Source organism: Dipodomys spectabilis, unplaced genomic scaffold, assembly GCF_019054845.1.
Source record: "Dipodomys spectabilis isolate Male_0828 unplaced genomic scaffold, ASM1905484v1 ptg000329l, whole genome shotgun sequence".
In the NCBI taxonomy this organism is placed as follows: domain Eukaryota; kingdom Metazoa; phylum Chordata; class Mammalia; order Rodentia; family Heteromyidae; genus Dipodomys; species Dipodomys spectabilis.
In genome coordinates, this window is record NW_024871006.1 from 3,118,075 (window position 1) to 3,145,874 (window position 27,800).

At 48.7% G+C, this 27,800-nt stretch overlaps 1 protein-coding gene across 7 annotated transcripts in view; it reads left to right on the forward strand.

Moving 5' to 3' along the window:
• The first annotated feature begins 15,579 nt into the window (after positions 1-15,579).
• The window catches only part of Bptf (bromodomain PHD finger transcription factor), a 129,270-nt gene continuing 117,049 nt past the window's right edge, over positions 15,580-27,800 (forward strand). For all 7 annotated transcript variants that reach the window (XM_042702572.1, XM_042702575.1, XM_042702577.1 and 4 more), the window contains exon 1: positions 15,580-16,237. In XM_042702572.1, coding sequence (XP_042558506.1) covers positions 15,580-16,237 — 658 coding nt within the window. The remainder of the gene's footprint in view (positions 16,238-27,800) is intronic.

A 27,800-nucleotide genomic window follows, 5' to 3' on the forward strand; every position in this document is an offset into this window, starting at 1 on the left:
GCCTTTTCTGCTTATGTGGTGCTGAGGAATCGAACCCAGGGCCTCATGCATGCAAGGCAAGCACTCTTACCACTGAGCCACCTTCCCAGCCCACATGTTGCTTTTCTAAGCATGCAAAATTCAAGAGTTTCAGGGTCACCAGGCACCTGGCTCATGACTGTAATCCTAGCTACTCAGGAGGCTGAGATCTGAGAATCTCGGTTCAAAGCCAGCCCAGGCAGGAAAGTCCGTGAGAGTCTTACCTCCAATTAACCACCACAGAGCCAGAACTGGCGCTGTGGCTCAAGTGGTGGAGCACTTGCCTTGAGCTGAAGAGCTGAGGGACAGGGCCCAGGCCGAGTTCAAGCCCCTTGACCAACAGGGCCATAGAGGCTTCCATTGAATTGCAGAGTAAAGCCTTTGATGTTAGGCAGTGCCTGACAGGATTGGAACCTGGGAGGAAGCCTATGACAGGGCCATGCCGAAGTGAAGCGTAAGCTAGAATGTTGGAGGGGCCAGGAATGTGGAATGAGTACAACCAGCTCAACACGAGGCCACGTCGGCTGTCTGCCAGGCTGTGGGGGTGTGGCTGCCCACACCTGTAGAAGCCCACAGAATAACACAGTGTGCCTTGCATGCCAGACATGGAAGGATATGATTCACATTTGCCCTTCTGGGTTTGGTCTTGCTTGGTCTAATATCTTCCCTTTGAGTATGGGAATGTTAGTTCTGTGTCACTGTGTCTTAGAAGTATGTAACTTTTTGTTGTTATTAGTTGTGAGGTTTGAAATCTGGACCTAGGCACTGTCTCTGAGCTCTTTTGCTCATGGCTAGTGCTCTAGTACTTTGAGCCACAGCACCACTTCCAGTTTTTTGGTGGTTAGTTGGATATGAGTCCCCCAGAGGGGCTGGGAGGTGGCTCAGTGGTAGAGAGCTTGCCTTGCATGCATGAGGCCCTGGGTTCGATTCCTCAGCACTACATAAACAGAAAAAGCCGGAAGTGGCGCTGTAGTTCAAGCGGTAGAGCGCTCGCCTTGAGCTGAAGAGCTGAGGGACAGTGCCCAGGCCCAGAGTTCAGGTCCATGACCGGCAAAAAAAAAAAAAGTCTCACAGAGCCAGGTGCCAGAAAGTCACTGAGACTCTTTATCTCCAATTAACCACCAGAAAACCAGAAGTGGCCCTGTGGCTCAAAGTGATAGAGTACTAGCTCTGAACAAAAAAGCTCAGGGATATCACCTAATCCCACAGTTCAAGCCCACAACTGACAGAAACAAAAACAAAACACAGACTTTACTGCCTGGGCTGGCTTTGAACAGATCTCAGCTGCCTAAATAGCTAGGATTACAGGCATGAGCCACCAGCACCTGGCTTCATGCAGATTTTTCTTTTTCTTTTTTTTTCTTTCCATTGTTCTTATTTTTAGCCAGTATTGGGGCTTGAACTCAGGGCCTGGGCGATGTCCTTGAGCTTCTTTTGCTCAAACACTTGATTCACAGTGTCACTTCTGGCTTTTTCTGTTTATGTGGTACTAAGGAGTCAAACCCAGGGTTTCATGCATGCTAGGCAAGCATTCTACCACTAAGCTACATTGCCAGTGCATACATATTTTTAACCAATGCTAAGTATAGGATTTTTCTAGCTCATTCTGTGAAAATACTGCACTAGCCATGCTCATAGCAGATGATTTGGTGCTATTCAAATCCTGATTAAAGGTCAAGCCTTCTGAGGTACTTATTTTTCATTTTTAGGATTATTACTGGGTCATTTCTGAATATTTCATTTTTACGAAGGCATAAAACTTCATCCTAAATAGTGCATTAATTGTGTCTTTTTCCTCTACATTAACCCTTCAAGGAGTGTGAGTTTTAAGCGAGCCAGTCCTAGTAATCCTAGTCCTAGCTGCTCAGGAGGCTGTGATCTGAGGAGCATGGTTCGAGGCCAGCCTGAGCAGGAAAGTCCGTGAGACTCTTATCGCCAATTAACCACCAGAAAACTAGAAGTGGTGCTGTGGCTCAAGTGGTAGAGCGCTAACCTTGAGCTGAAGAGCGCAGGGACAATGCCCAGGCCCAGAGTTCAAGCCCTACAACCAACCCCCAAAAAAGTTTTCAGCTGGGCTGGAATGTGGCTTAGTGGTAAAGTGCTTGCCTAGCATGCATGAAGCCCTTGGTTTGATTCCTCAGTACCACAGAAACAAAAAGCGGCTCTGTGGCTCAAGTGGTAGAATGCTAGCCTTGAACAAGAAGCTCAGGCAGCGCCCATGCCCTGAGTTCAAGCCCCAGGACTGGCAAAAAAAGAGTCAGGGCATTCCATGTCAGCCACAACTCCCTATACGCTTTTATTTTTTCTCTCCTCAGGTTTTGGTCCCCATATATTTTATTTTCTTGTTTTTTTTGGGGTCCTGTCATGGGGCCTGAACTCTGGGCCTGGGCACTGTCCCTCAGCTCTTCAGCTCAAGGCTAGCGCTCTACCACTTGAGCCACAGCGCCACTTCTGGCTTTTTTCTTTTTTGCTTATGTGGTGCTGAGGAATCGAACCCAGGGCCTCATGCATGCAAGGCAAGCGCTCTACCATTGAGCCACCTTCCCAGCCCCGGTCCCCATATATTTTATTACTGGTTTTTTTTTTTTTTTTTTGCCAATTCTGGGGCTTGAATTCGGCCTGAGTGCTGTCCCTGAGTTTCTTTTGCTCAAGGCTAACATTCTATCACTTGAGCCACAGCCCCACTTCTGGCTTGTTCTGTGTATGTGTAACTGAGGAATAGAATGTAGGGCTTCATGCATGCTGAGCAAGCACTCTACCTAACTAAGTCACATTCCTAGTATATATTTTAAACCATTCCAGATTCTTTCTAATACCTAATTACAATATAAATAAGGTGTAAATAGTAGCTACACTGGTCTAGGGCTATGGAGTTGGCTTGCCCTGGTTTTGGCCCTCAAAGCTGAAACCAAAAAAATGTAGTTCTGTTTGTTGTTTAAGGCATAATGACACTGGAAAGTCTACAAGTTCAGTCCAGATGTAATTTGCTTCCCCAAATACTTTCCACTGTGGTTGGTTCAGTCCAGGAATGCCGAACCTGTGGATAAGGAGAACCAACTGCATCCACAAAACCAGCCCTGTTCCACCATTTGACCACGTGTTCATCAGCAGAAGGGCCAGTAGCGCCTCCTGCTGCCGCTATCTGTGCACTGCATCATGCCCAGTTACATCAATAATGGTGGCAGCCTCTGAGTTGTGGTTCCTCCAGCCCCTGACCCTTTTATCTGCACAGCCTGGCTGATCAAGTTCTTACACCCATTGCACCTGAATCCATCTGACAGCAGAGCACACTGTCACTGGAACTTCAGGACAGCTTGGGGTCCCTGCTTCAGCCCACCACAACTCCCATTCCTACTGGTGATGCGTGAAGCTAAAAACTACTAGTGAGCCTGGATTTGATCTGGGAGTTGCAGCTTCTGTACTGTCTTCCCTGCAAACCAAGGGACTGGCTCATGCTTCCCTTAGATGTTCCTGATGTGTCTTCTAGTTGAATTTTGGACTTCTAATGCCTTATTTACTAAAGTGTAGATGTTTCCCCTGCTGTGTTCACTGTGTGTCTGACCATATACATCTCTCAGCATGGCCCTCTCCCAGCGAGCTCTGTAGCTATAAGTATCTTTTTTTGGAGGCGGGGAGGGGGGTCCAGTTGTGGGGCCTGAACTCTAGGCCTGGGTGCTGTCCCTCAGCTCTTAAGCTCAAGGCTAGCACTCTACCACTTGAGCCACAGCACTACTTCTGGCTTTTTCTGTTTTTGTGGTGCTGAGGAATCGAACCCAGGGCTCCATGCACGCTAGGCAAGCACTCTGTCACTAAGCCACCTTCTCAGCCCTACTCTTACAATTTTGTTCAGGTGACATCTTCATTTAACAGTCCTGGCTTTGGAGCTGGGAAGGTGGCTCAGTGGTAGAGTGCTTGCCTTGCATGCATGAGGCCTTGGGTTCGATTCCTCAGCACGACATAAGCAGAAAAAGCCAGAAGTGGAGCTATGGTTCAAGTGGTAGAGCGCTAGCCTTGAGCTGAAGAGCTGAGGGACAGCGCCCAGGCCCAGAGTTCAGGCCCCACAACCGGACCCCCCCCCAAAAAAAAAAAAAAAAAAAACAGTCCTGGCTTCTACCCACAAAATGTCAATTGTGTTCCCTAGTTATTGAGCCTATACAAAAAATAAACAAGCCCTCCCCTCAGAATTCCATTGACCCCAAGGAAAACATCACCATCCTTGCTTAAGGATGGCCAGAGCAAAGAAAAACCTAAACATAAGGTGGTACTAAAGATGAAAAGCGTTGGGGGTAAAGCTCAGTGGTAGAGTGCTTACTTAACACGTGTGAAGCTCTGGGTTCAATTCCAAGCACCACAAAAACAAAAATAGCTTCCTTCAAAGGGAGAAAAGCTCCACTTAGGTTCAGTATTCAAATGTCAAGGGTGTGGGCCAGATAGCATTTCTCTTCCAAATAATGTAGTCATTCTCCACCCTGCTTTCTGCCTGGAGGCTGACCTACAGGGATCCCGAGAGGCTTTGGAGCGTGCTTTCACTTATTTTTCCTGAGGGGGGTAGGTTAGGATTGTGGGGATAGAGCATGTGTGCTAGGCAAGCATTCTACCACTGAGTTATGCCCAAGTTTCCATGTTCTGGTTTCTGGTTTAAGTCCAAGGAAGAGATCAAGGAAACAGATCAGAGCATTGGGCAAAGTTAACAGCGTAGCCTGTAATCCTAACTACTGAGGAGGCTGAGATCTCAGGATCAAAGCCAGGCCGTGCAGAAAAGTCCCTGTGAGACTCTTACCTCCAATTAGCCACCCAAAAGCCAGAAGTAGGACTGGCTCAAAGAAGTAGAGCGCTAGCCTTGAGCAAAAAGCTCAGGCAAAGGTGGCTGGGAAGGTGGCTCAGTGGTAGAGCACTTGCCTTGCATGCCTGAGGCCCTGCGTTCGGTTCCTCAGCACCACATAAGCAAAATAGAAAAAGGCCAGAAGTGGTGCTGCGGCTCAAGTGGTAGAGTGCTGGCCTTGAGCTGAAGGATATCGCCTAGGCCTAGAGTTCAGGCCCCACAACCAGATCCAAAAAACAAAACAAAACACTACATTGGCCTGGAGGTGGCGCCCTCGCTATCGATCTGGAAAAGCTAGACCACCAAGGTTAGAGGAGTCTGGCAAATGAATGGAAGGGATTGTAGAAGACTGGTTGGACCTTTCCACCAGCCCCCAGAAGAGAGCAGGGACACTGTCAAGTTCAACAGTCCAGCTACATTCTCCAGCTGTTTAGGATTCATCATGAAATCTGTTTTGTTGGTTGTGGGGCCTGAACTCTGGGTTTTGGGCACTGTTCCTCAGCTCTTCAGCTCAAGGCTAGAGCTCTACCACTTCAGCCACAGCGCCACTTCCAGCTTTTTCTGCTTATGTGGTACTTAAGGAATCGAACCCAGGGCTTCCTGCATGCCAGGCAAGCACTCTACTGGCAAGTACTGAGCCACCTTCCCAGCCCTTGAAATGTTTTTACTCCCATACCCTCGGATCCACAGTGACCTGGCTTTTACATACCACACTGATTTCTTCTTAACCATTCTGGGCTGGGCCAGATGGAGCCTGTAATCCCAGCAGTCAGAAGGTGGAGGTGGCAGGGTCTTAAGACCAGTCTGGGCTACATAGTGAGCAAAAGAAGGAAGAGAGGGATGAAAGAAGAGGGAAAGGAGGGAGGGAGGGTGAGAGGAAGGGAAGAGAAGGGAAATGGGGGAGAACATGCCAAATCCTTACCATAGAACCTTCACAAGTCCTGACTTGCAAGTCTGGATGCAGATGGCTACTCAGGAGGCTGAGATCAAGAATCACAGGCCAGGGCTGGGCATGTGGCTCATGGTAGAGTGCTTGCTTACCATGCATGAAGTCCTGGGTTCGATTCCTCAGTACCGCATACACAGAAAAAGCCGAAAATGGCCCTGTGGCTCTAGCTTTGAGAAAAAGAAGCTCAGGGACAGAGCCTAGGCCCTGAGTTCAAGCCTCAGGACTAGTAAAAAAAAAAAATGGTCAAAGCCAGTTTGGCCAGGAAAGTCTGAGACTCTCCAATTAACCACCAAAAAGCCAGAGATGATGCTGTAGTTCAAGTGATAGAGCACCAGCTTTTTCTTTTTTTCTTTTGGTCGGGCGTGGGGTTTGATCTCTGGGCCTAGGCGCTGTCTCCCAGCTCTTCAACTAAAGGTGAGCGCTCTACCACTTAAGCTACAGCACCACTTCTGGTTTTCTGGTGGTTTATTGGAGATAAGAATCTCAAAAGGATCCTGGTGCCTGTGGCTCATGCCTATAATCCTAGCTACTCAGAAGTCTGGGAACTGAGGATTGCAGTTCAAAGCCAGCCTGGGCAGGAAAAGTTCATGAGACTCTTATCTCCAATAAAACCACCCAAAAAAACAGAAGTACACCACCACATAAGCAGAAAAAGCTGGAAGTGGTGCTGTTGCTCAAGTGATAGAGCACTAGCCTTGAGCTGAAGAGCTGAGGGACAGTGCCCAGAGTTCAGGCCCCATGACTGACCCCCCCCTACCCTACCCAGAATGGCTTTGAACCATGATCCTCAGATCTCAGCCTCCTGAGTAGCTAGAATTATAGGTGTGAGCCACCAGCGCCTGGAAAGTGCCAGCCCTTAGTTCAAGTCCTGCTACAAGCACAAAAGAAAATAAAATGGAGAATCAACCAAGCAGGGCACAGTCCCACATAACTGAATCACATTAGGTGTAGCCTGGCCATGCCTGGTCTGGAGGACAATATGGTTGTGTGCGTGTGTGCGTGCGTGCGTGTGTGTGTGTGTGTGCGTGCGTGTGTGTGTGTGTGCGCGCGTGCGTGTGTGCGTGTGTACGTGTGTGTGTGTGTGTGTGTGTGTGTGTGTGTGTGTACGTACGTGACATGTTTACCCAGAACAGAGAAGGGCAGATCTATTTCTTCCAGTCTGGGTTCAAGGATACCTAAACCAGCCAAGGGGTGGACAGTTTCCACCCCCTCTCCAGCCTCTTATTTATTTTAGAAATTAAGAAACTTCTCTGGGCCTTTGGCATTCACTGACAAATGTGTAGCAAGTTTCATTCCTTACCTTGTCCTTCTGCTAAAAAATAAAAAGTCATTTATTTCATAATCAATCTATAACATACATTTGCTTTTGAGCAATGCAAATAAATGTTTCATAAAATTCTAAACCTCCAAAGATATTGACTTTATAGTTTCCTGGCTGAGAAAGTGGCATTGGGAAAAGTGAAACTGCTGGAATTATTTGAGGCAGCTTAAATTGATCAGAAAATAAAAATATTCTATCCCTATCTTGCTTGGTGAAAATGACCTATTAGGAAGACTAAACAGAACTTTGAAAAGTCTGCACCTGTTTCATTTTCTATTAGATGACTGTTCACAAAGCAGGCAGGGCCAAAGACAGCAGCTCAGGCTGGGCATGATGGCACAGGCCCATAATCCAAGAACCAGGGAAGTTAAAACAGGAAGAAAGAAGGTTCAGGGATAATAAGGGCGGAACAGAGTACCTACCTGAAAAAGAAAAAAAAAAGGGGGGGGGGAGGGGGGCTGGGAAGGTGGCTCAGTGGTAGAGTGCTTGCCTAGCATGCATGAAACCCTGGGTTCAATCCCTCAGTACCACTAAACAGAAAAAGCTGGAAGTGGTGCTGTGTCTCAAGTGGTAGAGTGCTAGCCTTGAGCACTGAGAGGCTCAGACACAGCGTCCAGGCCCCGAGTTCAAGGCCCAGTATCAGCAAAACAAAACAAAACAAAAAAAACTCCACTTTCTGGACATCAGGCACTAGTGGCTTATGCCTATAATCCTAGCTCTTGAGGAAGCTGAAATCTGAGGATCATGGTTTGAAGCTAGCAAAGGCAGGAAAAGTCTTTGAAACTCTTTTTTCCAATTAACCACCCAAAACAAAACAAAAAGAACAGCCAGTGGTGGCGCTGTGGCTCAAGTGGTAAAGTGCTAGCCTTGAGCAAAAGAAGCTCAGGGACAGTGCCCAGGCCTGAATTAACTTTGAAGTGATTAATATGTTTTTCATTTCTGACTTCTACTTTCCTCAGCCCTTTTTTATGTCTAAAATCAACCTCCTATGCTTGGCTCATTGAAATACTTACTCTGTGTTATGGAATAAAATTGGTACCATTTTAGAGTTAAAAATCAATTCAAGGGGGGGCTGGGAAGGTGGCTCAGTGGTAGAGTGCTTGCCTTGCATGCCTGAGGCCCTGGGTTCCATTCCTCAGCACCACATAAGCAAAAAGAAAAAAGCCGGAAGTGGTGCTGTGGCTCAAGTGGTAGAGCGCTAGCCATGAGCTAAGAGCTGAGGGACAGTGCCCAGGCCCAGAGGTCAGGCCCCACAACTGACAAAAAAAATACATATATTTCCTCTGATGCTATACATTTTATGAAGAACTCTGTGTGTGTGTGTGTGTGTGTGTGTGTGTGTGTGTGTGTGTGTGGTGTGTGTGTGTGTGGTGTGTGTGTGTGTGGTGTGTGTGTGTCCCGCTATGGGAGTTTGAACTCAGGACCTTTAGCTCTTGCTTGGCTTTTTGACTTAAGGCTGTTGTTTTACCACTTGAATCATACCTCCCACTTCTTGCTAGTTCATTGGAGATAAGTCTTACAGATTTTTTTTTTTTTGCCCAGGGCTGACTTCAAACCAAGATCCTCACACCTCAGCCTCCTGAGTTGCTAGGACTACAGGTGTGAATCACCAGCGCTCAGCTTTCTATTCCACCCAGCCTGAACCTCCACCCAGGTTCTTGTTTCTTGTTTTTTTTTTTTGGGTCCGGTTGTGGGGCCTGAACTCTGGGCCTGGATGCTGTCCTTAAGCTCTTTAGCTTAAGGCGAGTGCTCTACCACTAGAGTCACAGCGCCACTTCTGGTTTTCTGGTGGTTCATTGGAAATAATAGGCTCATGGACTTTCCTGCTCAGGCTGGCTTTGAACTGTAATCCTCAGATCTCAGCCTCCTGAGTAGCTGGGATTACAGGCGTGAGCCACTGGTGCCAGCCCCACCCAGGTTTTAAAGCATCCTTTCCACTTGCAGGTATAGCCTACAACCTTCTATTGGAATTGAGGTACCAGGCTGGGCCTCCCTTGTAGCTAAACACTGGACTAAGACACATACACTGAAACCTTATTGTTTTGTCCATCATGGGTCTAGAACTTGGAGCCTGGGCCATGTCCCTGAACTTTTTTTGCTCAAGGCTAACATTCTACCACTTTGAGACACAGTGCTACTTCTGGTTTTTCTGGTGGTTAATTGACGATAAGTGTCTCATGACTTTTCTGTATTGGCTGGCTTTAAACTGAGATCTTTAAATCTCAGCCTCCCGAGTAGCTAGGATTACAGGAAACACAGCACCTGGCTCACTGCAGCCTACCCTCCCACCCCCCAACTGAGCTCAGGGCCTGGGCACTGTCCCTAAGCTTCATTTGTTCAAGGCTAGTGCTCTACCACTTGAGCCACAGAGCCACTTCTTGTTTTTGTGTGTATGTGGTACTGAGGAATCAAACCTAGGGCTTCATACGTGCTAGGCAAGCACTCTACCATAAGCCACATTCCCAGCCCCACTGCAGCCTTTTAATCCATCCATCCATCCCATCCACCTCCCTAGCTATATCTATCTTGTGTTGAGGACTGAACCCAGGACCTCTTGTGCTAATTATGCGCTCTATCACTCACTGTCCCTCTTAAGTTTCTATAACAAGAACAGAGAGCTGCTTTGTACATAGCATGGGCGCTGCTATAAGGCCAAGCTGTCAGCTTGCTGTCTTCATTGGTGCATTTCTACAGCCTGACTTTGGACATTTCCTGGCTGCAAAGCCCAGTACCTAGCTCAGGTACTCTCAGAACTTAATGAAAGCTTAAAGTGGGCAGTATTATTATTATTTAACCAAGGATCCAACTGATAATTGGTTTCAGAATGGCTGTGGGCCACAGTTCAGAGTTAGAGGGGCATGGACAGTAGGTGTTATGACTGTCTTGTTTGTTTTTGTGAACTCTGAGCCTGGGCGCTGTCCCTCAGGTCTTCAAGGCTAGCGATCTACCACTTGAGCCACAGTGCCACTTCCGGCCTTTTCTGCTTATGTGATGCTGAGGAATCGAACCCAGCACCTCATGCATGCAAGGCAAGCACTCTACCACTGAGCCACCTTCCTAGCCCTTATCTTTTTTTTTTTTGGTTGGTTGTGGAGCTTGAACTCAGCCCTGGGCACTGTCCCTCAGCTCTTCAGCTCAAGGCTAGTGCTATACTACTTGAACACAGCGCCACTTTGGGTTTTCTGGTGGTTCATTGGAGATAAGAATCTCACAGACTTTCCTGCCTAGGCTGGCTCAGAACCACCATCCTCAGATCTCAGCCTTCTGAGTAGCTAGGATGTCTTGTCTTTTGAGGCCAATGATGGTAAAGACAGTGGACTAGGTTAAGGTTTGAGTCAGACAAATGCACACTATGAATATTCCGTTTTTTCCCCAGGGGCATAACCAATTTTGTAGAATCAGCTATGTCACTTGGAACTAAAGGCAAGTCTTTATAAGTGTGGTAGAAACCAAGGGGCATCCTTGCATGAGTATGTGGAAGCCCAGGACCCAGGACAGTGGGTGATGTGGGTTGGGTGAACAGGACAGGCAGCTTCTTGGACTTCTATAGCTCACATCTGGAGGTCTGCCTGAAGCTTGCTGAGCCAGCATGCAGAGCAAAGCTTCTTCAGCAGACCCAAAGTGCACAGATTATTGGGCCCCAGGATTCTGTGTAATTCCCACCCATCCACCATGCTCCAAGCCCAGGTACATACCTGGATGTACAGAGGCCACAAACCTCCAAAGGATCATCACTAGGAAGGGGGCAGACAAAACCTTGTTCTCAGCTAAGAACTATTCTGCTTATTTGGGAATTGCTCTTACTTTGTCGCTGGGCTTTGAGAAACAGAAAGCTGGGTGACCCAGACCTGGGCAGTTTATCAAGTAGCCATAAAGGCCTTCCCCAGAGAGGCAGGGCCTAGACAAAGGTAGGGCTGACCAGCCCTGGAAAAGCGCAGGAGTGCTGTGATTTCAAGCAAGTCTTCTCCAGTCACACCTCCTCAGCTCTCAATCATGGCCTTACGTAGAACTCGGCACACCCAAGTTACTGGGAACGCTGGGTTGACAGCCACATGGCATAGTGACAGTGACATCAACCATGGGAGGAAAAGTTATCTACCCTGATTTCACACCTGCTTTTCCACCAACTATTCTCTTACCAGCATCACCCATGCAACATAGGTATCTCTCTCTCTGGTGCTAGTACTGGAACTTGAACTCGGGGCCTGATACTGTCCTTTAGTTTTTTCACTCAAGACAGGTGCCCTACCATTTGAACCACAGCTTACTTCTGCCTTTTTTTTTTTTTTTGCTGTTCATTGGAGAGAAGAGTCTCTCAGACTTTCCTGCCTTGGCTGGCTTCAAACCTTGATCCTCAGCCTGAGAATGTGGCATAGCGGTGTACTACTTGCTATAGTACTTGCCTAGCATGCATGAAGCCCTGGATTCGACTCCTCAGTACCACATAAACAGAAAAGGCCAGAGGTGTGGCTTCAAGTGGTAGAGTGCTAGCCTTGAGCAAAAAAAGCAGATCAGGGATAGTGCCCAGGCCCTGAGTTCAAGCTCCAGGACATATATAATATATATATATATATTATATATATATGTATATGTATGTATACACACACACACACACACACACCAAACCACCAAACACCTCGATCCCAGATCTTAAGTGGACCTATCCACTCAGACATGAGCCACATGGCTAAGTGTAAACACTGTGGCATCTGCCTATGAACTAAGTTTACAATGAAAGGAGGACTGTGCTGCTAGATCCACTAACCTCACTATGCACCCAACAAACAGAACAGTGGAACAGCCTATGGAACGCTGGGCTTCCGAGGCAGATGGAAGGCAAACAGCCTGAGCACTCGGATTCCATTTACATTCAAAGCAGTTCTGGAAACGTCCACATCCTTCTGAAGAAGTTCTTCTGTTGCTTGCATCTAAAATCTCTACAGCATTTCCCCTCATGTGCCATCTACTATATTTTTATTGTTTTTGTCAGTCGTGAGGCTTGAACTCAGGACCTGGGTGCTGTCCCCTGAGCCTCTTTGTGCTCAAGGCTAGTGCTCTACCACTTGAGCCACAGCACCACTTCCAGTTTTTGAGAGGCTTATTGGAGATAAGAGTCTCCTGGGGACTCTTCTGCCCGGCTGGTTTTGAACCACGGTCCTCAGATCTCAGCCTCCTGAGTAGCTAGAATTACAGCTGTGAGCCACAGGCACCAGGCCTATTGTATTTTTAAAAGGTTATTCCTATTTATTTATTTATTTTGGGGTGCTGATTCTGGGGTGTCTGGGTGCTGTCCCTGAACTTTTTTGCTCAAGGCTAGTGCTCTATCACTTGAGACACAGCTTCACTTGCAGCTTAAAAAAAAAATGCTTAATTGGAGATAAGAGTCTTGTAAAAGGGGTTGGGAAGGCAGCTCAGTGGTAGAGCGCTTGCCTTGCATGCCTGAGGCTCTGGGTTCAATTCCTCAGCACCCCATAAGCAAAAAGAATAAAGCTGGAAGTGGCGCTGTGGCTCAAGTGGCAGAGCGCTAGCCTTGAGCTGAAGAGCTGAGGTACAGTGCCCAGGCCCAGAGTTCAGGCCCCACGACCAGAACCACCCCCCCCCCCCAAAAAAAAAAAAGAGCCTCGTAGAATTTCTAGCTGGGCTGGATAACCTCAGACTTGGGCAGTTTCTCATGATCCTCAAATCTCAGCCTTCTGAGTAGCTAGAATTCTAGGCATAAGCCACCAGGGCCCAGCTCCCATACCCATTTCTAATCTCTATTCCCTACAGTACGTAGAACACTGTACTTTTCATGGTGTAAGACACAGATTGTAAACTCATGGACTCTGGCTTATATCTGTAGAGCATTTTAATCAATCTGAAGTGTGCATATGTGTGTTTGTGTATGTATTTAAATGATTTATACCAGGTATGGCAGTACTTGCACTTAGGAAGCTGAATGAGGAGAATCACTTCAGCCCAGGAGTTTCATATCATACTGTAATATGTAGTGAGACCCTGTTTCCTGGAGAAAAAAAAAAAAAGGATGTGGTGGCATACACAGTAATCCCAGTGGAGGTACAAGCTAAGACCTTATTTTGGAAAAAATGAAAAGCAAAAGACCATAGTAGCCAATAATTAAAATTCAAAAGACTTCAATGAGATCCATACTTACTTCCATCTTTCCCTGAAGATTTGGCCTGCATTTAAACAGTGGTCCTTTTTTTTTTAAAAAAAACAATAATTTATTTTGCTGGTCTCAGCTTCCTGAGCAGCTAGGATTTTAAGCACGTGACATATATTTCAATAAATATGTGCTTATAAACTTCTCTTTTTTCTGTTTTTTTGGTGGTACTGGGGCTTGACTCTGGGTGTTCCTAACCTTTTGTGTTAAAGACTAGCATTCTACCACTACTTGAGCCACAGCTCCACTTCTGGCTTCTGCTGGGGCTGGCTTCAAATGAGAATCCTGATCTCAGCCTTCTGAGTTGTTGGATTACAGGCACGTGCTCTTGGGCTCTCTCTCTGAGACAGGGTCTTAAGTCCAGGTTGATATAGAATTTAGAATCTTACTTCAGACTCCAGAGCATTGGAATTACAAGTAGGAACTACTGCCTGGCTAAGAGAAAGGTTCTATAAAGCAGGGTGTGGTGATACTGCGCTCTTCTGGGGCTGGTGGCACACCCGATTAATCCTAGCTACTCAGGAGGCTGAGATCTGAGAGTGGCAGTTCAAAGCCAGCCCAGGCAGGAAAGTCCATCATACTTTTTGTTGTTGTTGTTTTTGTTTATGTGGTACTGAACCCAGGGCCTCATGCATGCTAGGCAAGCACTCTACCTTTAAGCCACCTTCCCTGGCCCTTCCCATCAGGCTCTTATTTCCAATTAACCACCAGAAAAATCGGAAGTGCCTGTAGTCCAAAGTGGTAGAGCAGAGTGTAGCTCAGAGACAGCGCCCAAGCCCCAAGTTCAAGCCTCAAGAGGACAAACAAACAAAACCCAAACCCCTGGATTATATAATGAGTTCAAAGCCAGCCAGGGCTACAAGGGGAGACCCTTTCCCAAAGAATACAAAACACTGCTCCAAAAAAGCTGCGTGCCAGTGGTGCACACCTGTGACCCCATCTCCAGTGGTGCACACCTGTGACCCCATCTCCAGTGGTGCACACCTGTGACCCTATCTCCAGTGGTGCACACCTGTGACCCCATCTCCAGTGGTGCACACCTGTGACCCCATCTCCTGTGGGACACACCTGTGACCCTATCTACTGGGGAGGCTGAGATCTGAGGAGCATTCCACGAAGCCAGGCCCGGAAGCAAGTCCAGTAGACTTTTATCTCCAATGAACCTCCAAAGCCGGAAGTGGATCTCTCTACAAACAAAAACAAACAAAACAAAAACCGCGTTCCCCTGGCCAGGGCTGACGCTGAGCGCCCCGCCGGTGTCCCCGACCTGGGCGCCTCGGATCTCGTCGGGGTTCACCCCGGGGCCAAGCCGAGACCCCGGGGAGGGGGGAACTTGTCCGAAGAGAAGTTGGACCGGCTTCCCAGTGGGACAGGGTGGCCGTGGGCGCGGGTGCGGGCGGCGGGGCTGCGCGGGGAACGGCGCCCGCGGCCGGGGAAGGTCGCTGCGCGGCGGCGAGGGTGGGGACGCCGGGCGCCGCCTCTGAGCGACCCTCCCTCGCCCCGGAGGCCCGCGGTGCGGCCGGGACGCGGGGCTCCCGAGCCGCTGTCACCGGGGCCGTTTCAGGGCACTCCACCCCAGCCGTCGGGGGGGGGGGTCTGACCTCGTGGGGAGGGTCGCCCCCACTTCCGCGCGCCGCCCCCCCCAGCTCCCCTGCAAGGCCGGCCGGCCTGGGGCCCCCGGCCGCTGGAATCGCTCCCCCGCATCCCTGCCCAGCGCTCCCCGAGGGGGTACCCGGGGATGACATGTGCGGGCGCCCCTGGCCTCCGACCTCGGGGTTGGAGGTCGTGAGGAGTTTGGGGGCCCCTCCGGGCCCTCCTCGCCTCGCCCCGGCAGAGACGTCGGAGTGAGGGCGCGTCCGGGAGCCGCGCAGCGCCGCTGCGCCCCCGCAGCGCGGCCCCCGGCGGCCCCGACCCCGCGCCCCAGGCGCCCCCGCCCCTCCAGCGCCGCCGCGGCGCTCCCGCGCTCCCCCTAGCGGCCGCCGCGCCGCCTCGCTCCGTCCCAGGCTCGTCGGCGGCGCAGCTCACGTGACGCGCTCCTGGGCCTGCGGCCGCTGTCGGTTCCCCCAGTCACCGAGCGAGAGGGAGGAAACAAGATGGCGGCTGAAGGCGATCCGGAGTGGGGCCCCAGCAATTCGGACTGAGCCTTCTCCCCTCCGCCCGCTCCCGCCGGCCGGGCCCCTCCCGCCCGGCCCCGCCGGCCTCCCCCCCCGGCCCCCGGCGCCCCCCCCTCACCACCCCGCGCCCCTCCCCCTCCGCTTTCCTTCACCCCCTCCCCCTCCTCCGCCTCCCCCGGCCGCCGCTCCGACATGAGGGGCCGGCGGGGCAGGCCGCCCAAGCAGCCCGCGGCGCCCGCGGCGGAGCGCTGCGCCCCGGCCCCGGCCCCGGCCCCGCCGCCGCCGCCGCCCCCGCCGCCGCCGCCGCCGCCCGCGTCCGGACCCATCGGGGGCCTGCGCTCGCGGCACCGAGGCAGCAGCCGGGGCAGGTGGGCCGCCGCCCAGGCTGAGGTGGCGCCCAAGACGCGGCTGAGCTCGCCCCGGGGGGGCGGCAGCGGCCGGAGGAAGCCGCCGCCGCCGCCGCCGCCGCCGGCCCCCCCCAGCACCGGCGCCCCGGGCCGGGGGGGGCGAGGAGGCGGGGGCGGCAGGACGGGGGGCGGCGGCGGCGGCGGCGGCGGCCACCTGGCCCGGACCACCCCGGCCCGGCGCGCCGTCAACAAAGTGGTGTACGATGACCACGAGAGCGAGGAGGACGAGGAGGAGGACATGGTCTCGGAGGAGGACGAGGAGGAGGAAGAGGAGGAAGGCGACGCCGACGAGACCCAGGACTCGGAGGAAGACGACGAGGAGGAGATGGAGGAGGACGAGGACGACTCCGATTATCCGGAGGAGATGGAAGATGACGACGACGACGCCAGCTACTGCACGGAGAGCAGCTTCAGGAGTCACAGCACCTACAGCAGCACTCCAGGTACGCGCCCCGCGGGGCCGCCGCGCGCCCCGGCCCCCCCCCCCCCCGCCGGTGTGCCGAGCATCCTGCGCCCGGCTCCCCCCCCACCTCCCCAAACGCCGGGCCCCGGCGACGCCGACCGCAAGTGGCAAAAAAACAACCCCAGCCCCACAGCCACCCCCCAAAACTCGATTTGCAAGAGAAAAAGAGGCGCATTGTTCAAAATGGAGATTGCATTGTTGCCTGGCAGGCCACACACGCTCGCTCGCTCCCTTTCTCTACCTTCCTCCATGCCATCCCACCCTCAGCCCCGCACCCCCCTCCCCGGCCCTCCTCCCTCCTCCCCCCCTCCTTCAAAATGTGTGCCACCGCAGTGCCCGGGCCGGGCAGGGTTGAAACTTTGGCACGCATCCATTGTGTTTACTTATTTATTTATTTTGTCTCTTTTCTCCTCCTGTTTTGGGGTGGTGTGCGTTGGGAATGAAGCAAGCCTCTCGTGTTGGCCAGACCTCTGGGCAGCGCGAACGTGGGTTCCTGACGGTTTTTATTTTATTTTATTATTTTCATCCTTATTCTGGCTCTGTTCCTTAAACGGGGGTCGAGGATTTGGGTAGCTTGTGGCAGCCCCGGCACACGCACAACACGCTCCCCTCTCTCGTGGCAGTGCGGTCTGAAAAGCGTGGTGGGTTGGACGGAGGGGGGTGGGAGGGGAGCTCTTCTGGTCCCGCGCGTGTGGTGTGTGTGTGTGTGTGTGTGTGTGTGTGTGTGTGTGTGTGTGTGTGTTCAAGTGCCCATGGGCGCGTGCAACAGTTGCGGGCACATTGCAAGGCCCAAAGCAGAGGACCCCGCATTCGACAGTCGAGGAGGTTCCAAATCATGTTAGTGCAATCCGGAAAGTCAAGTACAGAACCGCAGGGCCCCTAGGTCTCCGGAGCCCTGGGCTCTGCCGGGGAAACGCAGTTCGGTGGCACCTGTTGCGGAAGATGTGTAGTCGATCGTCCAGGCGCGAGTGCGGAAGAACTTTGCAGGTCACCCACTCACAACAAATGTACCACCATACTTTCCTCCTGCCATGTCTGAGGAAAAAGGCCTCCGCGATCTCTTAAGGCATTTCTCCATGCTGACGGCTCTCCTGTTTTCTCACAAAGTTTCTCAAGGCTAATGCTGAGATACATTTTGTAAAAAAAAAAAAAAAAAAATTAAAAAGAAAAGAAAGTAACCCACGCACAATTGCTGCTTTGTATTAAATGCGGAGTTGTGGTTTACTAACTTGTCAAAAAATATAACTTGTAACAACAAGCTATCGGGTCTGTATATTTTGTGAACGTGGGTTAAATAAATTACAATCCAGTTCTAGAAGCATTTACAAAGTAAAGTTTGTGAGGAAATAGGAACTTAAAGTAACCAACTTGTAATTTGCCATTTTTACAGAGATTGGGAGAATGAAAAGTGGTTAAAGGTTTCCGTTTTTTTAATAGACGCATAAGTGTTTATCAGGAGAAATACAGCTGTTAAGCCAGATGCAAATCCATTTAGGTTTTCCTAACTTGAAGTGAAAAAGGTAATTTCTTTTGTGTGGTGGTAGTAAGCATTGTGGTCTGTCTTAGGGGAGTGAGGGGAGAGGCTGGCAGGTAAAAGGCATAAGCCAATGTGAAATATGTATGTCTTTTACTGCTTGAACATGTTTTAATTTCTTGGGTGTGTGTGTGGGGGGGGGTTGTTTGTTTGTTTTGTTGTGGGACTTGAATTCTGGGCCAGGGCACTGCCACTGAGCTCTTCAGCTCAAGGCTAGTGCTCTACCACTTGAGCCACAGCACTACTTCCGGTTTTCTGGTGGCTCATTGGAGATAAGAGTCTCAGGGATGTTCCTGCCTGGGCTGGCTTTGAACTGCGATCCTCAGATCTCAACCTCCCTGAGTAGCTAGGGTTACACGCGTGAGCAACCAGTGCTCGGCTCTGTGTGTCTTTTTTATTTTTTTTTCTCTGAGGGGACTCTAACTCAATAGCTGATGTTTTTGCTCACTGGCAGTGTACCACCTGAGCCACGCCTCCAGCCACATGCACATCTTTCTCTCTTCTTTTTTTTTTTTGGACAGTTGTGGGGCTTGAATTCTGGGCCTGGGCACTGTTCCTGAGCTCTTTCAGCTCAGGGCTCATGCACATTTCTTATACGTAATAGGTTTTATCTTAAGAAGTCTTCCCTTTGTACCAAGAATTGAAACCTGAAGACTAAAGTATGTTCATGACTGGAGAAAGTTTTTTCAAGTTAAAACTGAGGCATTTTGGCAGGATAGTTCAATGGTTCCGCTAACTTTAATTCCTGATTAAGACCTAGCAAATAATACTTAGCATTGATGGCAGTGCATATGTTAAGTTAGAATTGGTGGTTTTGTGTGTGTGTGTGTGTGTGTGTCTGTCTGTCTGTCTGTCTGTCTGTCTATGTCTGTATATGTTGCTGTTGGGACTGAAACTTGGGACCTGTGCTCTGGGTGCTAACCCTTAGCTTTTCTGCTTAAGGCTGGCACTGTATCCCTTGAGCCACAACTCCACTTCTGGCTTTTTGGTGGTTAACTGTAGGTAAGAGTCTCTCTGACTTTCTTTCCTGCCTGGATTGGCTTTGAACCACCATCCTCAGGTCTCAGCCTCCTGAGTAGGCAGGATTATAGGTGTGAGCCACCAGTGCATGGCAGTCTTCTTTTTTAAAACAAGAAATTTGTTTATTTATGATACTTGGGGGGAACAATTTTTTCCTGACACTTTAGCATACTTGGGGTTACTTGTCCTGTATTTACTTGAACTTACTGACTCCTCATGGATCCTACTGACATAGCAGGAACTCAAGAAAGTTGGGTTAGATAAATTATTGTAGTGAGGATTTGTAATAGATGAAGTTTTGAGAATTGTTCAGCTTGTGTCATAACACATATTTTGGATTTAAGACACAGAGTTGGTCTGATTCGGTTTTGGTCAACAATTTTTTGTTTACTTTCTAAATTTGTTTTTTTTTTGGGTTGGTCCTGGGGCTTGAACTCTGGGCCAGGGCACTGTCCCTGAGCTCTTTAGCTCAAGACTAGTGCTCTACCACTTGAGCCACAGCACTACTTCCGGTTTTCTGGGTAGATAATTGGAGATAAGAGTCTGATGGGGATGGGAATGTGGCTTAGTGGTAGAGTGCTTGCCTAGTATGCATGAAGCCCTGGGTTCAATTCCTCAGTACCACATACACAGAAAAAGCTGGAATCTCATGGACTTTCCTGCCTGGACTGGTTTTGAACCACCATCCTTAGATCTCAGCCTCCTGAGTAGCTAGGATTATAGGCATGAGCCACCAGTGCCCAGCCTACTTTCTAAATTTCAAATGGTTGTACAGTACAAGGGGATTCCAGTTTAACATGTTCAAATAGGTGTCCAGTGATTGATTACAGCCCTTCTTGCCAAACAGTTTGACCGATAGCTGTTTCTAATAGCAACGAACTTGATTGCCAGGGAGCTTCCTTTGTGGAGTTAACTTGAATGTCTTACTTTTTTTTGGGGGGGGAGCTAGTATTGGGGTTTGAACTTTGTGTCTTGCAGAGGCTCTGCTACTTGAGCCACGCCCCTGCAGAGCCACGCCCCCCACATGAACTTTTACCTTTTGAAACATACTCTACCAAAACTATGGTAGAATGTGTACTACACTTTGTGTTTTACCTTGTAGTATATGTCCCCTTATCTAGAAGTGTACCAGTGAAAAATCATGAATTGTTTGGAGTTACATGCTAGCTAGTTTTATTAGTTTTATAGTCTGTTCTTCCTGGAGGGAGGCTGTCTAGTAAATGTGTGTGTGTTTGGGTTAAGCTATCCCAAGGGTAATACAAAAACAAAATGGTTAAATAGGAATGTCAAGATCTAAGAGAAATATACTTTATTGGTGATTTAGACTAGTTAGTTTTTGTAGTTTAGAATATTTAAGCACTAAAATATTAAATTCCTAGTATAAGAAGTAACTCATTTGTATACTGTGCATGCAGACGTGGGCTAACGTTGTGTATTAGAGATTGTTTACTTTTTATGGGAAAAAAACTGAATAAGTACCTAAGGTATTCACGTGACAATACTGTAGGGATGTCGTTTTACGAGTACAAAATTGAAATAACCTTCATTGATATGGGATTTATAGAAAATCTGCCCCCCCCCTTTTTTTTTTGCCCGTCCTGGGGCTTGAACTCAGGCCTGGGTACTGTCTCTGAGCTTTTTGTTCAAGGCTAACACTGTACCACTTGAGCCACAATGCCGTTGCTGGCTTTTTCTGTTTATGTGCTACTGAGGAATCGAACTCTAGGCTTCATGCATGCTAGGCAAGCACTTTACTACTAAGCCACATTCCCAGCCTTGCCCCCCTTTTTTTGTGGTACTGGTTTTTGTTTTTGTTTTCTTCCTTTTTTTGTGTGTTTTGTGTTGGTCCTGGGGGTTGAACTCAGAGCCTGGGCACCTCCCCTCAGGGTTTTTTTTTTTTTTGGTCCTGGGGCTTGAACTCTGGACCTGGGCGCTGTTCTTCAGCTCTTCAGCTCAAGGCTAGTGCTCTACCACTTGAGCCACAGTGCCATTTCTGGCTTTTTCTGCTTATGTGGTGCTGAGGAATCAAAACCAGGGCCTCATGCATGCAAGGCAAGCACTCTACCACTGAGCCACCTCCTCAGCCCCTGCCCTGACCTTTTTTGCTCAAGGTTAGTACTCTTCCACTTGAGTCACAGCTACACTTCTAGCTTTTTGGTGCTTTACTGGAGATAAGAGTCTTACTGACTTTTCTGACTGAGCTGATTTTGAATTGTGATCTTCAGATCTCAGCCTTCTGAGTAGCTAGGATTACAGGCAATCCAAACTGGATTTTGAACCCCTGGATTTCATGTACTAAACAGATGTTCTACCACTGAGTTACATTCCCCAACCCTTTAAAATATTTGATTTATTTTGGACAGTACTAGGGTTTGGACTCAGGGCTTCCTGCTTGCTAGGCAGGTTTCCTACTGTTTGAGCTACGCTTTGAGCCAGCTCTATTTAGTTTAGTTTAGTTTGTGAGGGTCCTGAAGCTTGAACTCAGGGCCTGGGCACTGTCTCTGAGTTTTTTTTTTTTGCTCAAAGCTAGTGATCTTACCACTTGAGCTACGGCTCCACTTTTGACTTTTAGGGGGACATAAAAGTCTCAGAGACTTTCCTGCCTGGGCTGGATTTGAACCAGGAACGTCTTATCTCAGCCACTGAGTAGCTAGGATTACAGGTGTCTAGCTCCTGTTTATGTTTTTCTTTAGACAAAGACTTGCTAAATTGAACTTCTGATCATCATGCCTCAGTTTACTGAGTAGTTTATGTTACCCTGCCCTGCAAAAAAACTTGCATAAACATTTGGAGTAGTTATGATTGCACTTTTAACTATTTGCTAATTTAAAAAACGGGGCTGGGAATGTGGTATAATGGTAGAGTGCTTGCCTAGCATGCATTAAGTCCTGGGTTCCATTTCTCAGTACTACATAAACAGAAAAAGCCAGAAATGGCACGATGGCCCAAGTAGCCTTGAGCAAAAGAAGCTCAGGGACAGTGCCCAGGCCCTGAGTTCAAACCCCAGGACTGGCAAAGAAAAAAAAAATTATGCTTGAAGCAGAATGTTTCCTAGAAGTGTGAGACTTCTGAGAATACTTACCTGGAATTTTGAAACTTGGAACTTCTGATGACATCAGAAGACTAAATGACTCAGGTGGTCTAAGGATGATGCAGGGGAGATGAGTGGCAGAATCAGAGCTGCGTGACTGCAGCAGCGTTTGTAACTGTGTGGCCAGGTTCATTCCCACCAGCATCAACCCAGCACCTTTTCAGTGCACGGGCAATTCCTGATCGCTACAGGTGAGGTACAAAGTACAGCAGAGATTTAAAGGAAGGCAAGATCCTGGGCCCCGGCTAGGGCTCAGTGTGGATGTGTGCTTCCTGGGTGGACTTGGGATTGTTAAGGACAGATGGAGAGAGGGAGGGAACAGGCAGCGCGCTCGGGCACTGGTAGTAAAGTGTGGGCAGTCACACAGGAGTGTGCTCCTCGAGAGGCTGGATATGGAAACGGGCTGTGCTCTGTGTTGGCCAGTTCCTTAGAGAGAAGGCAGTGGGGGCTGGGAAGGTGGCTCAGTGGTAGAGCGCTTGCCTTGCATGCATGAGGCCCTGGGTTCGATTCCTCAGCACCACATAAGCAAAAAGAAAAAAGTCAGAAGTGGCGCTGTGGCTCAAGTGGTAGAGCGCTAGCCTTGAGCTAAAGAGCTGAGGGACAGCACCCAGGCCCAGAGTTCAGGCCTCACCACCGGACCCCTCCCCCCCAAAAAAAAGAGAGACGGCAGTGGCCATTCTGTTTCCTCCTCCTCTGTGGAATGGGGGTTGGGTCACACTGGTGACCTCAGGCATTTTCAGTCTTGGAACTCAGGAGGGATTGCAGTGTTCCCATCAGTACCACACACCACATCACAGGTGCTGCCCCGACCTGTCAAGTCACTTGTGTGAGAGAGCTACCCGAGAGGTGGGCTCAAGACCCTTTGTCTGTCTGTCTGTCTGTCTGTCTGTATCTCAAATTAATTTCCTGTCTGTTTAACTTTGGATATGATGGGAAGTGGCCGCAATGGTGTTGTGGCTGGAGGATGGGTTGGAAGAGGGTGTGCTTAGCTGGTGGTGTCTGGATGAGCTTTGGAGCCTGGGATGGCCTTGGCCCATCAGAAGTGTAGACTGAGGTAGAAGCATGTTGCGCACATACCTCTAGATGAGAGCGCATTCCGTAGAGGTTGAGAAGTCAAGATGATGAGGGAAATGAGTGAAACTGATTTTCCAGTCTCAGCACTTGGAGAGATGAAACATGAGAAAAGGAGGGTCGAAGACTTCTTAAAAGGACCGCGAGCTGTGTAGCAGGGAGGCATGTGCTAATCTGCCATAATAAATAGCCTTGCATGCGGCTCATGCTTGTCTGCTCTTCTGCTACTTCCCCACAGGGATAGTTGGAAATGGAGCTGTCAATTGAAATGTGTGTGCAGCAGGCCGGGTGTTGTTAAGGTCAAGAGCTCTGGTCTCTTTCGTTAGGTCCTCTTTCCTCATTCTTTTAGACCACTTTTCTTCCTATAGCTGCAGACCTGTGTGTGTGTGTGTGTGTGTGTGTGTGTGTGTGTGTGTGTGTGTGTGTGTGTGTGTGTGTGTGTGTGTGTGTGTGTGTGTGTGTGTGTGTGTGTGTGTGTGTGTGTGTGCCTGTGCCTGCTGTGGGCGCTGATGGGAAACAAGTAATCCAAATGTCACAGGCAGAAGCAAGTCCTAGTGTATACCTTCCTCCCTCCCTGCTTGGGAGCCAGGCTGAAATCCCTGCTGAATTATTACAGATCCCTTCTGCTCATGTTTATCTTGGTCCCTTCTCTTTGAATGCTTGCTTAAAGTGTTACAACTTCTACTTTGTAAGTTAGCAGTAACTTACTTTGTAAGTTATTGTCATAGTAATGCCATAGGAAGCAGAACTTTTACCTTAGTCTCCCGAGTGCTGGGATTGAAGGCAGGTGCTACCACACCATACCCACTGGTGTTTGAATGCAGGGCTTCTTGCTTGATAGCCAGGGTGCTCTATCACTTGCTGTACACTTGATGACTCCAGCAAGAATTTTTTCTTTTTGGTCCATTATGGGGCTTGAACTCAGGGCCTGGTTGTTGTCCCCTGAGTGCTTTTGATCAAGGCGAACACTCTACCACTTTGAGTCACAGTGCCACTTCCAGTTTTCTGGTAGGTAATTGTAAATAAAGAGTCTCATGGACTTTCTGGCCCCTGCTGGCTTTGAACTGCGATCCTCAGATCTCAGCCTCCTGAGTAGCTAGGATGACAGTGTGAGCCACCTGCGCCTGGCTCAAGTATTTCTTACTTGTGGAATAATTTCCAGAAAAGCAACAGTAATAGCCAACATTTATTGGAAAGCTAAATTGCTAAATATTTTAATCAATATAGAAATAAATTTTAAAGCTGGGCACTGGTTACTCACACCTATAATCCTAGCTACTCAGGAGGCTGAGATCTGAGAATCCAGTTCAGAGCCAGCCTAGGCAGGAAAGTCTGTGAGACTCTTACCTCCAATGAACCACCAGAAAATCGGAAGTGGTGCTGTGGCTCAAAATGGTACAGTGCTGGCCTTGAGCCAAAAAGCTCAGGGACAGTGCCTGGGTCCTAAGTTCAAGTCCTGGGACCAACCAGAAACCACAAACCCCACAAAACCCCAACAACTCTACTCTGTTAGGATGTTAGGAAGTTTGTATTTCTTTAACTGCTACATTGATTTGCTCATTATTCAAGAAATACCTATTGAACCCCTGCTATTTCAGGTCCTACCCTGGATGTCCTAGTGAGTGTGTCAGATACAGCACCTGCTCTGATAAGGCCTCTTGGGCAGCACAGCCTCACAGGCAGCCTGTGTATCTGCAAGCCTTTCAAAGAAGAGAAAGCAGCTCAAAGTTATGCCAGAAGAGGTAGAGGTTTCTGGACCCAAGGATCAGATCAGTATGTTAATGCACCAGAGGGGAAATCATGAAAGGTTGTAAGTAGGCAGTGATATGATCAGACTTGTGTCTTAGAAAGTCTTTCAGGGGCCGGGCGCCGGTGGCTCATGCCTGTATTCCTAGCTACTCAGGAGGCTGAGATCTGAGGATCACAGTTCAAAGCCACCCCGGCAGGAAAGTCTGTGAGACTCTTATCTCCAATAAACTACTAGAAAACCGGAAGTGGCGCTGTGGCTCAAGCGGTAGAGCGCTAGCCTTGAGCTGAAGAGCACAGGGACAGCGCTCAAGCCCAGAGTTCAAGCCCCATAACCAACAACAACAAAAAAAAGTCCTTCAGGGTATGAACAATATTTAGTGAGTTTCTAGGTGTCTGTGCTACTGATTTTTAATTTAATTACATTCAAAGAAAGCTGGGGTTGTGTCTCACAGGTAGAATACTTGTTTTCTTTTAGGTTAAAGACTTCTGAGTTCAGGCTGGGAAGGTGGCTCAGTGGTAGAGCGCTTGCCTTGCATGCTTGAGGCCCTGGGTTCGATTCCCCAGTACCACATAAGCAAAAAGAAAAAAGCTGGAAGTGGCGCTGTGGCTCAAGTGGTAGAGCGCTAGCCTTGAGCTGAAGAGCTGAGGGACAGCTCCCAGGCCCAGAGTTCAGGCCCCACGACCGGACCCAAAAAAAAAAAAGACTGAGTTCATACTTCCTATGACCTGAGTTTTGTGATTTTGTTACCCCCACAGTGGTTTGAACTGAGGTTTGTACTCATAGACTTGTATTTTCTAAACAAGTGCTCTTACTGCGTGAGCTATTCTCTTTTAGCTCTTTCTTTCTTTTTTTTTTTGGGGGGGTCCGGTCGTGGGGCCTGAACTCTGGGCCTGGGCGCTGTCCCTCAATGCTTCAGCTCAAGGCTAGCACTCTACCACTTGAGCCACAGCGCCACTTCCGGCTTTTTTCTTTTTGCTTATGTGGTGCTGAGGAATTGAACCCAGGGCCTCGAGCATGCAAGGCAAGCACTCTACCACTGAGCCATCTTCCCAGCCCCTCTTTCTTTTTTTCTTTGTGGGGCCTGAACTCTGGGCCTGGGTGCTGTCCCTCAGCTCTTCAGCTCAAGGCTAGAGCTCTGCCACTAGAGTCACAGCGCCACTTCTGGCTTTTTCTGCTTATGTGGTGCTGAGGAATGGAACCCAGGGCCTCATGCATGCAAGGCAAGCACTCCACCACTGAGCCACCTTCCCTGCCCCTTAAAGTATTTTTTTTAACCCTTTTATAAAATATTTATTCTAAAAAACAATCACACTGTACAAACCTTAAGGTATTTTTTAAATACAGTCTTAATTTTCTTTTCAGGCTAGCCTTGCACTTTAATCCTCTCATCTCCGCTTCCAGAGTCACTGGGATTACAAGCATGTGCCACTACACCTAGTCCTATAAAATATTTTTAGAGCCAGCGCGAGTGGCTCATCCCTGGAATCATAGCTACTCAGGAGGCTGAGATCTGAGGATCATGGTTCAAAACCAGCCTGGACAGGAAAGTCCTCCTGCCCATGAGACTCCAATTAACCACCAGAAAACCGAAGTGGCACTGTTGCTCAAGTGGTAAGAGTGCTCACTTTGAGCTGAAGAGCTCAGGGACAGTACCCAGGCCCAGAGTTTAAGCCCCATGACCAACAACAAAAAACAAACAATTTTTACAGGTTTTCTTTCTTTCTTTCTTTCTTTCTTTCTTTCTTTCTTTCTTTCTTTCTTTCTTTCTTTCTTTCTTTCTTTCTTTCTTTCTTTCTTTCTTTCTTTCTTTCTTTCTTTTTTTCTGGTCCTGGGACTTGAACTCTAAGCCTGGGTGCTGTCCCTGAGCCTGTTTGTGTTCAAGGCTATCACTCTACCACTTGAGCCACAGCACCACTTCTGGCTTTTTCTGAGTAGTTTATTGGAGATAAGAGTCTCGTGGACTTTCCTGCCCAAGCTGGCTTTGAACCTTGATCTTAGCTTCCTAAATAGCTAGGGTTACAGGCATGAGCCACCAGCGCCCCATAGAGTATTTCAAGGTATTTGTGTTGCTTTGTAGGCTGGGCTTGAGTTCTTGTCTCAGTCTCCCAAGTGCTAAGATGATAGACATTGCCACTGTACCTAATTTAGAGATGTGTTTTGCACCCTGAAATATTGTCAGTCCAGGTAAATATCCTATAGGCACTTAAAAAAGCAGGTATTTCCTGCTGTTGTTGGGCAGAATATACCATAAATGTTAATTAGTTGATAGTATTAAGATCTAATCTTACAGATTTTTCTGTCTACTTGTCCTATTGACTATTAGTAAAGGACTTGTTTGTTTATAGGAGCTGTTTTTGTTTTGCTTTTTTGTTTTGTTGTTTTGTCCTGGGGCTTGAACTCTGGGCCTGGGCGCTGTCCCTTAGCTCTTCAACTCAAAATGAGTGCTGTGCCACGTGAGCCACAGCACCACTTCTGGTTTTCTGGTGGCTAATTGGAGATAGGCGTCTCATGAACTTTCCTGCCTTGCCCAGGCTGGCTTTGAACCGCAGTCCTCAGATCTCAGCCTCCTGAGTAGCTAGAATTACAGGCCCGAGCCGCTGGTGCCTGGCTCTACTTTTTTGTTTTTTAAAGACTATGTAGCCAGGGTGTCCTCAAACTCGCGTGCACCCTCATGCCTGGCTTCTCCGTGGGGTTCTGTCAGTTTTCATGTATTTTAAGTCTGTTATTAAGTTCATAAACCTTTACGAAGGATGTTTTATCAAACTCTTCATTATTTAAATGTTATCATGATATCTTTGTCAAGTCACTGGACTATGAAAATGGACTATTAGCTACCTGGGACCTCTATTATACCTACTTTAGGCAGGGAGGATCTTATGAAATCTCCGTTTCTTTAGTGCCAAGCCCAATTTCTAGTATTTGGTATGCTGCTCAGGGTAATTCTTTTCACATTCTTGTTCTGTGCTGTTTAGTATGGTAGCCACCTATCCCATGCAGAAGTGTGTGTGTGTGTGTGTGTGTGTGTGTGTGTGTGTGTGTGTGTATATTTTTTTTTTGTCCATCGTGGGGCTTGAACT